The sequence below is a fragment of the Venturia canescens genome, chromosome 11 (genome assembly GCF_019457755.1).
Source record: "Venturia canescens isolate UGA chromosome 11, ASM1945775v1, whole genome shotgun sequence".
In the NCBI taxonomy this organism is placed as follows: domain Eukaryota; kingdom Metazoa; phylum Arthropoda; class Insecta; order Hymenoptera; family Ichneumonidae; genus Venturia; species Venturia canescens.
In genome coordinates, this window is record NC_057431.1 from 10506830 (window position 1) to 10522459 (window position 15630).

A 15630-nucleotide genomic window follows, 5' to 3' on the forward strand; every position below is an offset into this window, starting at 1 on the left:
TGGCGGGGGAGTTGCCATAGGCATAAGGAATAATCTAAATTTCGAGTTAATATCATTAGACAAATATAATTGGACAGAAAAAGGACTAGAAACAATAGCGATTAAACTCAAGTTGAGAGACAATGATAATATAATAATAACGAGTAATTATAGCCCCCCACACATCAAACTAACAAGTAAAATTTGGAACGAATATTTCCAAAACATTCTTTCTCTCAACAGAACGAACAAAAATGTCATAATAGGCGGGGATTTCAACGCAAAGTCATATATCTGGGGAAGCCAAAAAAATAACCAAAACGGAAACTCACTAAGCAAAATAATAAACAACTTCGACGTAGTCCCCCTGAATAACAAATCGCCCACCTTTCTACATCAGAACACAAACTGGGACGTTTTGGATGTGACTTTCGCGAGTTCCAATCTTGCTCCTTTTTGCCGATGGAGAGTACTCGATGATAACCTGGGAAGTGACCACCAGGTCATAGAAATTCAAGTGTTCGGTCAAAACCCAGCAACTCAAAACCGTAGACCCTCGATAATAACAAAAAAAATAGACTGGGGAAAATTTAAGACTATACTAGAGGAAAAGGTGCCCAAAGGTCCCATTTTGAACTCAAACATACTTGAGAAATATAGATACACGATGCAAGCGATTAATCAAAGTTTAATCGAAGCAGGAGCCACTCGTAGTGAATCCATAAAACAAAACAATCAGCGCAAACATCAACCAAAAATTTGGTGGTCCGATGAATGCGGTAAAGCCGTCGAAAATAGGAGAGAAGCATTTAAGAAATATAAAAAGAACATGAATACAGAAAACTTAAATGCATGGATCCAAGAAGACGAAAGGACAAAACTTTTTCTTAAGAAAAGTAAAAGAGAGTCATTTAAACAATTTGCATCAAGTATAAACACAAGAACCCCCATCAAAAGAGTCTGGGACATCATGAGAATTTTCAGTGGGATTAACAACACCAACTCTGGGAAAATGAATAATGGGTCGAATCAAAATAAAAAAAAGGATATAGAAAATACTATAAACAAATTAGCTCCTCCATCTGTTTTTTTTCCACCTCAAATAAAACTCAGAGAAATAAACACTTCTAAAAATATATGGCACTCTTGCTCTGTCAAAGAACTGGAAAATATAATTAAAAACTTAAAAATCCGTTCTGCGGCCGGGAACGATCGTATCAACAACGAGATGATCAAGGCATTCCCAAAAAATACGATAGAACTTTTAAAAAACATTTTTAACAAAATCATGTATACTGGACTCATTCCAAAAGACTGGACACTATACGACACGTGCTTAATACCGAAACCGAAGGGAGGCTTTAGACCAATTTCATTGGCATCCTGCATACTCAAAACCTTCGAAAGATTCATTAAAAATAGGTTAGAGTACTTTTTGGAAACAGACCTCGATTTACCAAACACCCAATATGGTTTCAGAAAAGCCCGGTCATGCTTAGACAACATTTTGATCTTAAACACAGATATTCTCAATGCATTCGCCAAGAGAGAAAGCGTAATAGCTGTCTTTCTTGACCTTGAAGGAGCATATGATAATGTGAATCCCAATATACTAATTGCAAATCTCAACGAATTAAAAATCCCAACCCATGTCATGAGATTACTGGCAAACTTAATAGTGTCTCGCAAGGTGGATTTCTATGAAAACGGAGTACTTATAGACCAAAGAAATGTTAATCAAGGCCTCCCTCAAGGGTCAGTCCTAAGCCCGTTATTATTTAATGTATACATTAGGAAAATAAATGAAAATATAGGGACTCAATGTTCCTCTCTACAGTACGCGGATGATATTGTCCTCTACATAAAAGAGAAAGAAATTGACAAGGGTCTAAAAAAATTAGAAAATGGAGTAAAGACGTTGATAAAGTGGCTAAGCAAACTTGGATTAAACGTGAGCGCTCCTAAGAGCAAACTCATTATTTTTAGTAAAAAGAATCTAAACCTTGAAGGGAAATATATTGACATCAATGGACATCAAGTCCGAAACAACAAAACCGCCGTATTCTTGGGAGTAAGAATGGACTCCAAACTTAATTGGAAAGCGTTTATTAAAGAAACTAAAAATAGAGCCCAAAAAGGGGTAAATGTAATTAAATCGCTTGCATCCAAATCATGGGGGGCACACCCAACTACTCTCCTCCCGGTTTATAATGGTCTAATACGGGCTAGACTGGAATGGGCAATTACGTGCTCGAGCTCCGCTACTCCATCAAATTTTCAACTGCTCAACTCCACGCAATTTGCAGCTCTCCGCATCCTACTAGGATGCCTCCGATCCACACCGACTAACATCTTAATGGACCTTGCGAAGGACCAATCCATAGAAAATAGAGCGCAGACACTTACACTAAGACACATCACAAGAACATACGCACATAGTAACCACCCTATAATCCCTAAAATCAAATTCTTAGAAATACTTATTGATCGAAGGGAAAAAACTCCCCCTGAATGTCGCAGATTCATGCTATATAAATTATGGACAAAATATAAGCATCTAATAGCAAATATAAAAAGAACCGAAAATATCCCATGCTTTGAATTCCCTCTATTACCCCAGCTTACTCCGATTCAACCATTATTAGAAATAGGAAAGAAAATCATGTCAGAGAACTCAAAAAAAGCTAACGAGATTTTTGAAAAAGAGATAAAAGCGGACTATCACAGAAGTCAGCGCAGAGACATCCTTATTTTCACAGATGGCTCGAAAATAAGTAACGCAGAATTTGTCGGATATGCTTATTATATTCCGGAAATTAATCACAGCGGCAGCTTCAAACTTTCTAACTTGGCGAATATCTTTGAAGCAGAAGCCTGCGCCATTATCGAGGCCCTGAAATTCATAAAAAACAAAATGACACACAGAAACATCAAAATTATAACGGATTCTCTTAGCGTCCTCCTCTCACTGGAAAGCACAGGAGTTAATGCAAAACTCCATCCTTTAGGCTTAGAAATAAAATCGTTATACTCCCGATTAACAATGAGTGGCAGGAAATTAGAGTTTATTTGGTGCCCTTCACACAGGGGAATCTTGGGAAACGAAAAAGTTGATAACTTGGCAAAAAAGGCTAGTGCTGTAGGCGAGGCCAAGGAATTTGCGGTAATGCCCGAAACAATAGCTCAAAAAATACAGCAGGAAACACAAAAAGAAGAACAAAAAAGAAAAACAGACTCTTTCTCAGCAAAAGGAATCATTTACGGCAAACTCTGCAACTTGCATTCGAGACCCAAGAACCCTTGGTGGAAGGGCTCCAAGCTGCAACGGAATGCCATAACGCTGATAAACAGAATCAGATCAGGACACATAGGAACGAAGGAGCACCTTAGCAGAATCGGTTTAGCAGACTCTGACATATGCCCTTGCGGACCCTTTATACAAGATCTCAACCATGTGTTCTGGGCGTGCAAACTTGTCGCAGCAAACTCCGACAGTCTTTGCAACAGCCTAATATCACAGAAACAGTTCCCTCCATATGAAATACGCAGTCTTGCCTTCTCAGGATCCGAAGATACTCTCAACTCAATTGTGCGGTTTGCACACGAAATAAAAGAGATTATTGACTTAATATACTGAAACAATCCAAGCAATTAAATTTTAACAATAGACAAAACTAGAAAGACAAAATAAAATATCTTACATTTATTGCACAAAAACAAGTAGACCAAAATGTAGTTCATTAATGGAATGCATAGCAGAACACAAAGAACCTTTGAAATATAAACTATAATAAAGTCAGCTATCAGAGGAACAAAAATCCCAAACAAATGAAAATAGGAATTAAAAACTAAAAACTAAAAAACGTACACATTTAAAATAAACAATTAAAAATCAGAATCATATACATGGAATACGAGTCAATACTGCTAAATAAAGAAACAAACGTCATGGAAAATTCAGCACTTAACCTAGAATACAAAACAAATACCAATGGAAACATCACAAACAGCATCTGAATGGAAACAGGAGGACAACATAATAAAGAATGTAAATCGAGCCTCAAAATCGTCGACTCTTGGCCGAAGCGGTTTCTCCAGTGGCCAGGCTAATCTCACGGACCAAAAACGTGGGCCTAGCCAAACAGAAGAAGAAGAAGAAGAAGAAGAAGGTGCGTTCCACTTATCGCCCGTAACGCCCAGACGACGGCTACTGGGATAGGATATTGGGGCATTTTGGGCGTTTTGGGCGATAAGTGGAACACACCTTTAGTCTCACAGACAAAGGACGAGCCAAAATAAAAGAAGACTTTACAGAATGTTTGCGTCGTTTGCATTTCCGTCCGTGGCGATTACACGCTCTCATGACTTGACATCGGGGTTATCAGCGATCTGATCCTCATCACGAAGAAAATCAAGTGAGTTTTTTTTCATGATTGTTTATTAATATCATTATTGGATCGCATCATGATGGAGAAAACTAAAATTTTATTTTGCGGATACTTGCGGATTAAAATGTGTTCGGTATCATTGTCGTAGTTTCCGAATTGGTTCGTTCCGTCTCGGTTATTCCTTTTGAAATAAAATTATATTGAAAAAAAGAATCGCGATTAGACGACATTTTATTGTGGTTGACTGACCCATTTCGATTTTCACTGCATGTTATCACGAGTCTTATTCTCAATCGGAACTTACGCCAAACTGTTTCTAATTGAGTTTTTTTTAAGTCAATTTCTCATTTGTTAGGAAACTTGATTTCCTGGGCGTTGTCGATTTTTTACCTTCTACGCAGGAATCGTGTTTCGTTTGATAGTGGTTTTTCGGCCATTTTTTAGATCGGAGATAATGCAACGATAACGCGATGGACGAATTTCATTTCAAGTTCGCTTGATGCGAAATTTTTGTAATATAATATCGGAAAATCAACGCCCTATTTTTCAGTCTTTGAAACTTAAGTCGCCTGCTGAAAGTAGGATATACAATGTGAATTTTTCGTCAATCATAACTTCTTTTTTGTTTTATTTTAACAATGAATAGGAACCCGATTGTGCGGGGATATTTGTTCGACAACTACAAGTGCGTTGCTGGATCAAGATAAGAGGAAAATAAGACCATACGTAAAACACATTCATTACAAATATTGCAGGTATGTTATTAGATTAAAACAGCTTTTTTTCATCATGGAGTGACTTTAACTATTTAGTGATACCTTAATTACAAGTAATAGGGAATCAGAACTATCGTCGCAATTGACAGGATGCCTGGCAGGTTCGGCTCACAGGCTAGAGAGTGTCTAATTTTTAACAACGGTTTGGAATAAATTTGAGATGTCATAGCGAGCTTATGTCCGTTTTCTCCAACGTTAATCTGAGTTTAAACTCGGTTCATTCTATCTAGAAACTATATGAAAGAAATTGAACTGAGTTTAAACCACGTCAGAGAAAACGGCCAGTAGTCCCTCAAAGTTGTTGATTATATCATGAGAATAATGTGATTTGAATGATTCCTTCATTTCAGCAAATCGTGATTTACAAATGATTTTATTACTGAAAGAGACATCTCACAAATATTTCCATGTAATTTGTATACTTTAATCATGTCGCAGTCGTCATGCACTGCTAAAACAGATATAGGAACACATTAATGTAAAGGAATGCGTAGAATTTGTAGTTTATAGTTATAATTTAGTGAATCCGTAATCAGTATTCAAAATTGTAGCTATTTTGAGAATTTTTTTAGGGGTTCGAATTTTCTGCATAAGTATGGAGCCACCACCACAATCTGTAGCCTATTCGAAAGGGTCTGCTACACCAAATTCATTAACGGTATCAGCTCAGGTCCACCACATTACGGACTTTGCATGGACACTTACTGATTGGGTAAACCTCTGTAATACCACATACGCACAAGGAGTACGATCTAAGCTTTTTCGAGTTGACGGTATTGATAACTGTACTTGTCAAATATCTATTTTTCCAAAGAATTCAACAAAGTCTTTCTGTATAGAATTTTCAGATTCTCTAGATGTTTTGGGAATGCGAATGACCATACATTTAAATAATTATCACTATGAATGTATCCAATCGTACCCTGTTCCGAGTAGTATTATTCTCTCAGGGTCCTCACATTTCAAGAAAGTATCAGGATACAATGATTATTATAATCACCAAAACACGACACTGGATTATATATTGAAAAACGGTGTTTTGTCTCTCTCAGCTTCCATTAAAGTAAAATTTGAGGTGTCAATCTTTCCGCATATTCACAATTTTCAAAAACATAAAACGAATGTTACAAACTTGCAAACTATGTTCGATAACAAGATCTTCTGTGATGTCACTTTCGTGTTTGAGGATTGTGAATTGCCTGCCCACAAAAGTATTCTTGCAGTACACAGCAAAGTTTTTGAAGCAATGTTTACAAATGAAATGAGCGAAAAGGACACAGGCAGAGTTGAAGTGCTGGATATAAGCGCTGAGATATTCAAGGCTTTTCTAAAATACTTGTATACTAGAGAAATAGACTTGAAGAGAAATGTCACAGAAATTTTAGTTGTGGCAGATAAATATGAGGTTTGTGAGTTAAAAGACCTGTGCGAAAAATATATGTTGGCAAATCTTAGTGAGCTAATCGTTGTGGAGTATTTGCTCATTGCGGATAAACTATGTTGTACTGCATTGAAAAAAAAATCTCTTACAATGCTGCAAAACAATGCCATTCTATTATGCAATGTAATTCGAAATGAAAGTTATGAGACATTTATGTCTTTGAAAAAGATATTTTTCGAAGATTTCTCCAAAAACTTTACAATTCAGCTGAGAAATAATTTGCATCAACTTTCTTTGAAGTGAAATCCACATAAAATTTGGTATCGACACCAGTTAACTGGTAATTGCATTATTTTTTTCTATTAAGAAATAGGGAAGTTTAACGATTTTTTGATTATACTATAATCTGATGACTGCGATATGAGGGCAAATGATTTTCAGTTTCAACTTGCATTGAATTTATGGATATCTCCTAGTTTTAAGTATGCGATATTGTTTCACTCATTCCTTTGTATTTGTTAAAGCCGTAGCTTTAATTTCATGTCTTCAGCAATGCGTCATTCAAAGACTTAAAATTAGTAATACCGAAACTTTGTATTTCACCTCCGGTATCTTCATTATTTCTTGCATCTTTATAAATTAGCTTGCTAATGTAAAACTATAGTTTGTAACAAATCGATGACAGATATTCATTGCGAAGCCAGTCTTCTAATAATAGTATGAATATAAAGTTTGTTTAATGAAAAGACAATAAAGCAATCGCATTTTAATTTTCAAAGCTCATTTCTTATTCTTATTCTTATTCAAAGTTATTTGTTATTTACACTAGTCGTTAAAAAAGGAATGTGGTAGGAAAATTTTTAACAGCGCTCAATCGAGAAAATCAGAACAGGAGTTTGGATAATGGCTGAGGGAAAAATGATTATATTTGAAAAAAATGAATAAGTAGAAAATAAAGTTGAACTTATTATCAAAAAAATAAATGTTTTGTGAGAATTCCAAAATTTGTTACAGCTATAAATGAACGAGTCGAACTATACGTATGAAAATTATTATACTCGTTGATGAAAAATTGTAAATTTACTGTATATAACTTACAACAACGTGCTGTCAAAATTATAGTATAAATGATTGCAATTATTCAAATGGGTGATTTTCATAATTTTCTGTCACGATTTTCCTTTGTTATAATCCGAGTTAAAGCTATAAGTTAATTTATTGAAATATGAAAAAAAATAATTCATCGACGTAGTAATGCAATCAAATACTATTTTGAAGAGTGTGCTCAAAATTCGATGAGTTTTTTATGGCCGTTTTCTCCGACGCGGTTCAAACCGCCATTAGTGAAATAAATATATAAATTAAAAAAGAGGTCGAGAAGACAGGAGGCCTTTTCGTCGCTAGTGAGTTAGTCACCCTTTCGACCACTACAGTGGCGCAGCGTAGAGCACCAGGGAAAAGTTGCTTTTGAATGAAAAGAATTGCTGTTATTTTTATTTCTAAACTTTCTTATTCCTGCAGTTCAATATAATAATTATTCGCATATTTTGTAAGAGAATAAATAATAAGTAGGTTATCATTTTTTTAGATTATATATTTCGTTGTAATTCGCTCAATCTTTTTTTTTTTTTTTTAATTTTTTTTTGTATTATTTTATAAGTATATTATAAGTATAAGAAATTTTGTATTATGGATGAAAAATAAATAAATAAATACACATCAAATTGAAACGTCAATCTCGAATCATGCTAGTTTCGGCGAGTGTACAAAGGAGGACAAAAATAATCATCATAATGTCAACGGAAATATATTTACATGGGAAGCTTTCCAGCTAGCGACACAACGACGCTGACACAGTGTCGTGTGGTGCGTTTGTGTCTGTGTCCCCGCCCCGCGTGTTTCCGTGTTAGTTATTTTGCTGAAACGCACTTGTGCATGCAACACTGTATCGCTTCCTGAAAAGTTTTGTCAAATGTATTGAGAATTGAAACCGTAATTTCGATGAAAAATAAAATAGTATAAAGTTGAAGTCTTCATATTACTTTGGAATTATAATGGTTCTATAATCCTCATATCCATCTCACAAGTAGCAGATTTGCCTCTTGGGTGAACTGACTTTTTTTTTCATTACTTTGAGACTGCGAATGATGTATGAAGTATAATAATAATGAATATGTCATATAGCTGTCATTTGTCAACGCACATCAAGGACAGGCTTGGACGTGAATAAGGATTCACAACGTGAGTTCGTGTTTATTACTCTTTTGCTATTCAATTGTTTCTTCTTTTCCAATCCTACAAACAAAATTTTATAAAAAATAGTGATTTGCATCTATTGAGAGAAAAACAAAAAATTAGGAATTTTAATTAAACTCCGTAGATATGAATTGCGTATTATTAATTCATCTTTTTCACAATATTTCGAAATTCGATAGGAACAGAGCTGCTGTATTCTGCAGATGACCAATTCTTATTATTGAGCCGAGGGATCTTTTGCAGCATGTCGATAAAAAATGAACAAGTCAGCAATATATCTCTCAAAACAGGTATATTTGCTTAAAAAAACAATGTTTTTTTGTCATTTGAGTCATATGCGTTCTGGTACAAACAGTTGTATGTAGAAATTGTATCCGAGAAACACAATTTTGCTGTAGAAGAAATGAAATTCATTCAAACAATTAACGTCTAATAAAATATTTCAATTTGCGACAAACGGACTTCTCTTTGAATAACTCACCACTTATTAATGATAACCATTATAGGTACAAAAACTATCTAGAGAAAAATTGAAAAGTTTTACTGAGGTTATACTAATATGACTTACCGTATTGAAACTCGACTGTTTTAACCATTCAAATTACTTTTAGATCCGACGAAATCAATCGGCGTGGCTTATGATCTGGATTTGGCAAGAAAATCAAATGCGTCAGATGAGAAATTACAAGTCACTCGATTCGCATGGACGTTTACTCGTCAGTGCATAAATGATTTACAAGAAGTATCCGATTCCTTTGCACTCAGCGGTATAGATGAGTGCACCTGCAAACTGTCCGTTAATCCACAGGACCCAAAGAATTCTTTAGCTATCGAATTTTCAGATACGGCACTTATTCGAACAATTGAAATGATAATTTCTATAGACCCGCCACTTGAACGTTTTAAGCATAAATACTGCCAACCAGTTCCGAGATTCGTTCATATTTTAGATATTCCGGCAGCCAACGAGGTCCAATCGAACGTTCTTACACAGTCTAACTCTGGTCACACAAATAATTTTGTGCTACGTATTTCAGTATGTTTTGCTATCACGAAATTTTCCGAATTTGAAAGGCCAATCATCCAAAAATCGCGATCAAAGATTGCAACAACTATGAAAAGCATGTTCGATACTAAAATATTTGCTGACGTCATTTTTGACTTTGGTAACAACAAAGAGTTGTTCGCTCACAGGGCTGTTCTTGCTACACAGAGTGAAGTTTTTAGAGCTATGTTTCAAAGTGAAATAGCAGATAAAGAGATAAGCACAGTGAAAATTGTTGACATACAATTCGAAATATTTGAGGTATTTCTTAATTATTTGTACACTGGGCGAATGCCCCATTTGGTACATGTAATTGAAGAAATGATTCCAGTTGCAGACACATATGAAGTTAATGATTTAATAAGCTTGTGCGAAACTTGCTTGTTAAGAAATCTTCGCAAAGAAACTGCTGGGAGATACCTTCTCATTGCAGATCGACACACTTGCATCGATTTGAAACAAAAAGCACTCGGAGTTCTTCAAAACAGTGTTAGTGCACTAGAGCAAGTAATTATAAACGAAAATCTCGAGACGTTGGAGCGCTTGAAAAAAATATTGACCGACAATTCTTCAAAAAAGCAGTGAATTTTGATCTGACAAATGACAGAATCAACTTTTTTATTTTTTCATTTTTAAGTTTTATGGAATGCAGTGAACCCTCATGTTAAGCTCACTTGTACAATGGCAATTGAAATATTTTTTAATGCACAAATGGCTGTGGAAAGTATGAGAAACAAGTCATGAAGATGAGAATCATGAATCGATGCACCATTGTTCGTTACAGATTGTTTAATACGGCTAAGGAATCTCATTCGATCTCATTTGATTATAAAATCATTTATAATGCGATGTATTTTGTCTTCACATTTGGTATCGTCACTAAAATAAGTCGTAATTATAATGGCAAAAATAAGCCACACAAATTAGACTAATTGTTGAGTGAAACGCATTATTGGAAAGGACATTTATCGTTCATTTTTTAAATCCGTTGCATTTCATTGCTTCTATGTATTTATCGAGTCAACCAATTTGTTTTACTTCGTTTTGAATCCGACATATTCTTTGGATCACGAGTATTTCATAAGGACCGAAAAAAATGAACACAAATTCTCTAGTACACGAACATTTCAAGAAGACCAAACATAGAATTAAGTTCTACTTAGTTTTTAACTTTTAATGTAATAAGGAAAAGCGACTGAAGCGCAATTTTTGATTATTTCGTTGAAATTTTTTTTTTAATTTCATTGTTATTCAGAATAATCGTTTCATTCGACTACAAAGTTTCAAGTTCAGTTTCAAAATTAAAAACTTGCAAAATTGGCCACTTTAAGCTTATCTTTGATAATTTTTTGTCATGAGGTTTTTTTTACCAATCAATGTGACAAAAAGAAAGGTACTATTTTCGAAAAAATCGATTTTTTCCGTTATTCCAGAATAATGTAAGGAAATGGCAAGTGATTATATTTCTTATAGATTCTTAATTCTCGGGATAATTCGATATTGATCGATAAAAATATTTCACTCGCGTTTCGTTCGTTCTTTCGTTACATGATTTTTTTCTTTATTCATTTCACATTTCATTTATTTATCCTTATAAAGTTTTTGTTCAAGGAACATGAAACTTCGAATTATTTTGATCGTGCTTGGATTTTTTCAATTATTCGACTTGTGTAAAAATCCAAAACAATTTTCATTTCACATTTATTGTTGGTTTTTTCAATATGCTTTTCAAATTCCACATCGTGATTTTTGTTTGTATCTTTATCATTTGTGTCTATTTTCATTCGATTTTTTTGCCGAATAAGTATCTTCATTACTATAACTGCGCTGTTGGAATAAAATTCGTCATAATTTGAGTCATAATAGTAATCGATTAAGTATTTGAGCGATAAATTCATCACTTTTTTTCCGTAGCGCATAAGACTTGTGAGCCTCACGTGAGGTCCTTCGACACATTTTGTGAATGCTAAGAATTGTTAAATGATAAAATTCTTCGAACACGTCAAAATGTTTATTTTATATAAATTTCGTGCTCCAATTTACCGGGATATTAGATAAGAATGAACAGCGAATTAATTACGTATTTTTTTTTTTTAATTGTTACTAACTATCGATTCCCAAAATGTATTTGTCTCCTGAAATCTCAACGTTTTTGTTATTGAGTATCGCGTCGCAGAACTTTGGATCTCGTGGATTCGCTTTAGCCATCGCTTTTTTAGTGCACTGAGAAACTATAGTACCTCTATTCATCAGCGTCCACGGCAATAAAAAAGAACAGTACGAGTGCCAGGAACGATACGCTCAACTTCATTAAATTAATTCGTTATTGGAATGTAATATCTTTTAGTTATTTTAGTTTTACTTTAATCGATGGTGCGTGATCTATCAGGAAATGAAAATGTCTTATAAAAAGGCCACAGCAGCGACAGAGTAGACGTTTTAAAAAATCAGTGAGTGGAAATGTTTCCAGCTTGAAAAGTGCGTGGACATGATTGACGATACTTGCAAAGCCAGAAGTTTTCTCGTCCTCCATTCTCCATTGGCTTTATTCCCCACCGAATCAAGAATGTGCCATCGTAGTAGGGAATGGAGTAAGAGAGTGGCCTATCAGAGTTGAGAACATTCATCGCCACGCCACACATTGATACTACCGACAACGAGGTCCGATTGATAGAACGTCGCGTGCCCCTCGTCCGACGAATGAGAGAAAATGGGAGTAAACGCTTATCCCTACTTGTGGTGCTTTGCGGAGAGGAGGGATTCTGAGAAAATGGTTTATCGCGTAGCATAAAGACATGATCATATTCGAAACAAGATTGATTCTATCCTACGGTTTTTTTATTTCCCGTATATCAAGATTAAGGAGGGTGGATCGCGACGATAGAAATGTTGCCGTGCTAAACCATGTTGAAAATATAAAGAATTTCAAAATGATAAGAATTTAATAAAATTTGGTAAATGTTTTCTTCAAAAATATATGAGACAACATGAATTTTTTTACATTTTTTTGCCACACAGCTCTCGAGTAATTGAACAATAAAGTTCACGTGTATACGCATAGAGTTTACATTTATATAGATATAAATCTCGTGCATAAGAACTTCGATTTAACGCTCAATTATCCGATAACCATGTGGTAAAAATTTGAAAAAAATTGTATTTGCGTATACTTGATGCGAAAGAATGTTGTCACCAAATTTTATCAAATTCTTATTATTTTGATTTTGTGATCCACCCTTCCAAAAATCGCGGAGACGTCGATTGAAGTCAATTTCGTAACTGTCGAACGAGCCTCGTCGTTTCTAAATCTATTGTAAACCGACTGATCAGAAGTTGAGTTTATGAAGAAAATGAGTCACCAAAATTTCCATCTTGTCGAAAACTTGATCCTAAAAAATAGATACAACATCAGTTAATTAAATTGTAACGGATTTATTTCCCTTGAACAATCGACTCTCGCATTTCTTTTCTTTTTTGTACGATCGTTTTTAGGCTGTTCGACTCCCATTGAATAAACAACGAAGTTTCAACCATAAGTCAGGGTTTCGACAACTCTACAACTTTGCAAAGTTTTTTTCACTCTTTCATCAATCGCTGTTTGCGTTTTTATAGTAAGCATCACATATAGAGACTGCGTATTTGATTATGGAAGCAGGTTTCGAAATAAATGGCATAAAGTTTAAGCAGAGTAATTATATATTTTATTCAATGAACTTTACTCTAAGAGATCTATCGATTAACTGAGCATTGCAGTGGTCGAAAATCTGTATATTCGTTTTATAAACAAACTTCTAGGACTGCGAGCACGCTCTCATGTGTATTGTTTAATGAGATCATGGCCACTATTTAAAAATCTGATTTTTTTACACAGCATAGAAAAATGTTCGAAAATTACGGTAAAAAAAAATTGAGGGGAGGTTACCGAACATTTAAGCAAGAAAATAAGTATTAACCCTAGAACGCATGACTGGGGTGTGAGCACACCCCACGCGAACTTCAAACTACGCTCCCGTCCTAACAAGCGACATTATCGACTGATTATCGACGGATTTTTTTATATATAAATTCAATTGAAATTAGTTTTATCGTACATCATTCTTTTCGTTATAAAAAAAAACGAAGAAAATGGTGTAGGATAAAGTCAGTTTAGTATCGTAGGACCGGATTTATAAGCAGAAAAAGAGTGGGGTGCGTTCAAACCCCGGTCATGAGGTTGAGGGTATGAAAAAAGGCACATGAGGGCACATGAATGTAGGGTTAAAAATTGGACATCGTAGTGGCAGTAAATGGATCGTGATTTTTCAATTAAATTTAAGGGATCGTAAATGATGGAAAAAAAAAAAATTAAATCAATACGTATTCGTTGAACATTTATCTTGTTAATGGCGTTATAAAAATATCAGGTCACCGAAACTTTAAGAATGAAATCATAAATTAACTACGATTATCGCTCACGATGAATCGTTGAATACTAGGTTCGGTACGACATCGGCAACACCGCTCTATCAGCTGTTTATATATATGTATATCGACCATATCGACGTATATCGTGTTTAGTTGTGACGTGCTTACATTAGTGTATCGGTACTGTACAGGCGTGTATACTTTCTCGGTATAATTAATAGAAAAATGTTTTTTGTTCATATTTATACAAATATTGTGATAACAAAAATATTTGTAATCACAAATAATGACGTAACCTCAAATTCAAATAAATTGTTGGTTATGTGTATCAAGTCATATGTGAGTGCGACAAGCCATCAGTTTACCGTTGGCAAGATAGATATATCTCTCCACCAACAACAAAGTTGCCAAATCAAAAAGTTAACTAGTCAAATTTTTACTAATAATGATATTTTTTATATAATTGATAATTACAACGGACTAATTGATTAGTTATGTTAATTTTTAAATCTATAAATTTTGAGAGAATATAATAGCACCAATCCCTTATCATGACAAAAAATTCAGTTGTTCAACGCTCGTGTGGTGGGCATGATTTCATTAATATCAAGTTTTATTACTATGCTGATGGGTTTATTTTTGCTCATATTCCAATAATGCGAAATGAAATTGTCAACTCAACATCATTTTTTATTGCATCGCAATAAATCACGATTTTTCAATGAAACCTCATGGCTGACAAAACAAAGAAATTTAGAGGTCAGTAAACATAGTCCGTGACAGGTAGGGTTCAGTATGTCAAATAAGCAAATTGTAGAACGGTCGATATTTCGAAAATTTGAAAGTTCTAATATGAGATTGGAGCGAAATAAGTAATTCGAAATTCTTATTTCTGATCGACTTTTTAGCAGATACGGGTTTAACTGAATATTCTTTCTTTGAATTCGTTTTTACTCGAAAATATATATTTCGATAGTTTTCATTTCGAATGCAATTTTAACAGACAATACGAATGTCAAAAGTTAATATTTTCAAATTCAAAACGGAGAGTAGTTGTTTTACAGACAGACCAGAATATAGAGTAGCAAAAAATCGAAAGTGAATTTTTCGAGCCTATAAAACTTAGATATAAGCAGAATAACGGTGGCTCGAAAAGACGAAAGTCGATATAACATTTAGTCTTTCGTTATTACGTTTTCGAAATTGTGAATATTCACACATTCACAGTATTGCTGATCGTAGTAATTTATGAATCGAAAAGCGATAGTCGAATTTTCGGAAAAACAATATTTCAGTCGTCGTTCTCTGTCGTATTTCGAAAATTCTATTTTCGACGTAAACGTCTTTCGAATTTTGAAGTTTCTACTTTATTTATAGTTTCGACATTCGAAGCTCTAGTCG

At 34.4% G+C, this 15630-nt stretch overlaps 2 protein-coding genes across 2 annotated transcripts; both read left to right on the plus strand.

Moving 5' to 3' along the window:
- Positions 1 to 4125: 4125 nt before the first annotated feature.
- Positions 4126 to 7302, plus strand: LOC122418147 (TD and POZ domain-containing protein 5-like). The gene is made up of 3 exons (XM_043432206.1): positions 4126 to 4394; positions 5014 to 5122; positions 5716 to 7302. Exon 3 carries the CDS (start codon positions 5739 to 5741, stop codon positions 6825 to 6827), a length of 1089 nt encoding a protein of 362 aa, XP_043288141.1. The 5' UTR covers positions 4126 to 4394; positions 5014 to 5122; positions 5716 to 5738; the 3' UTR covers positions 6828 to 7302.
- On the plus strand, positions 5236 to 11833 carry LOC122418148 (uncharacterized). Its single transcript, XM_043432207.1, has 4 exons — positions 5236 to 5244; positions 8709 to 8765; positions 8960 to 9070; positions 9392 to 11833. The coding sequence occupies exons 3-4, from the start codon at positions 9025 to 9027 to the stop codon at positions 10408 to 10410; spliced, it is 1065 nt and encodes a 354-aa protein (XP_043288142.1). The 5' UTR covers positions 5236 to 5244; positions 8709 to 8765; positions 8960 to 9024; the 3' UTR covers positions 10411 to 11833.
- Positions 11834 to 15630: the final 3797 nt, after the last annotated feature.

Coding starts and splice junctions, on each gene's coding strand:
- LOC122418147 (XM_043432206.1), top strand. CDS start 5,739: ATGGAGCCACCACCACAATCTGTAGCCTATTCGAAAGGGTCTGCTACA.
- LOC122418148 (XM_043432207.1), top strand. CDS start 9,025: ATGTCGATAAAAAATGAACAAGTCAGCAATATATCTCTCAAAACAG. Junction 9,071..9,391: donor CAATATATCTCTCAAAACAG/GTATATTTGCTT, acceptor AATTACTTTTAG/ATCCGACGAAATCAATCGGC.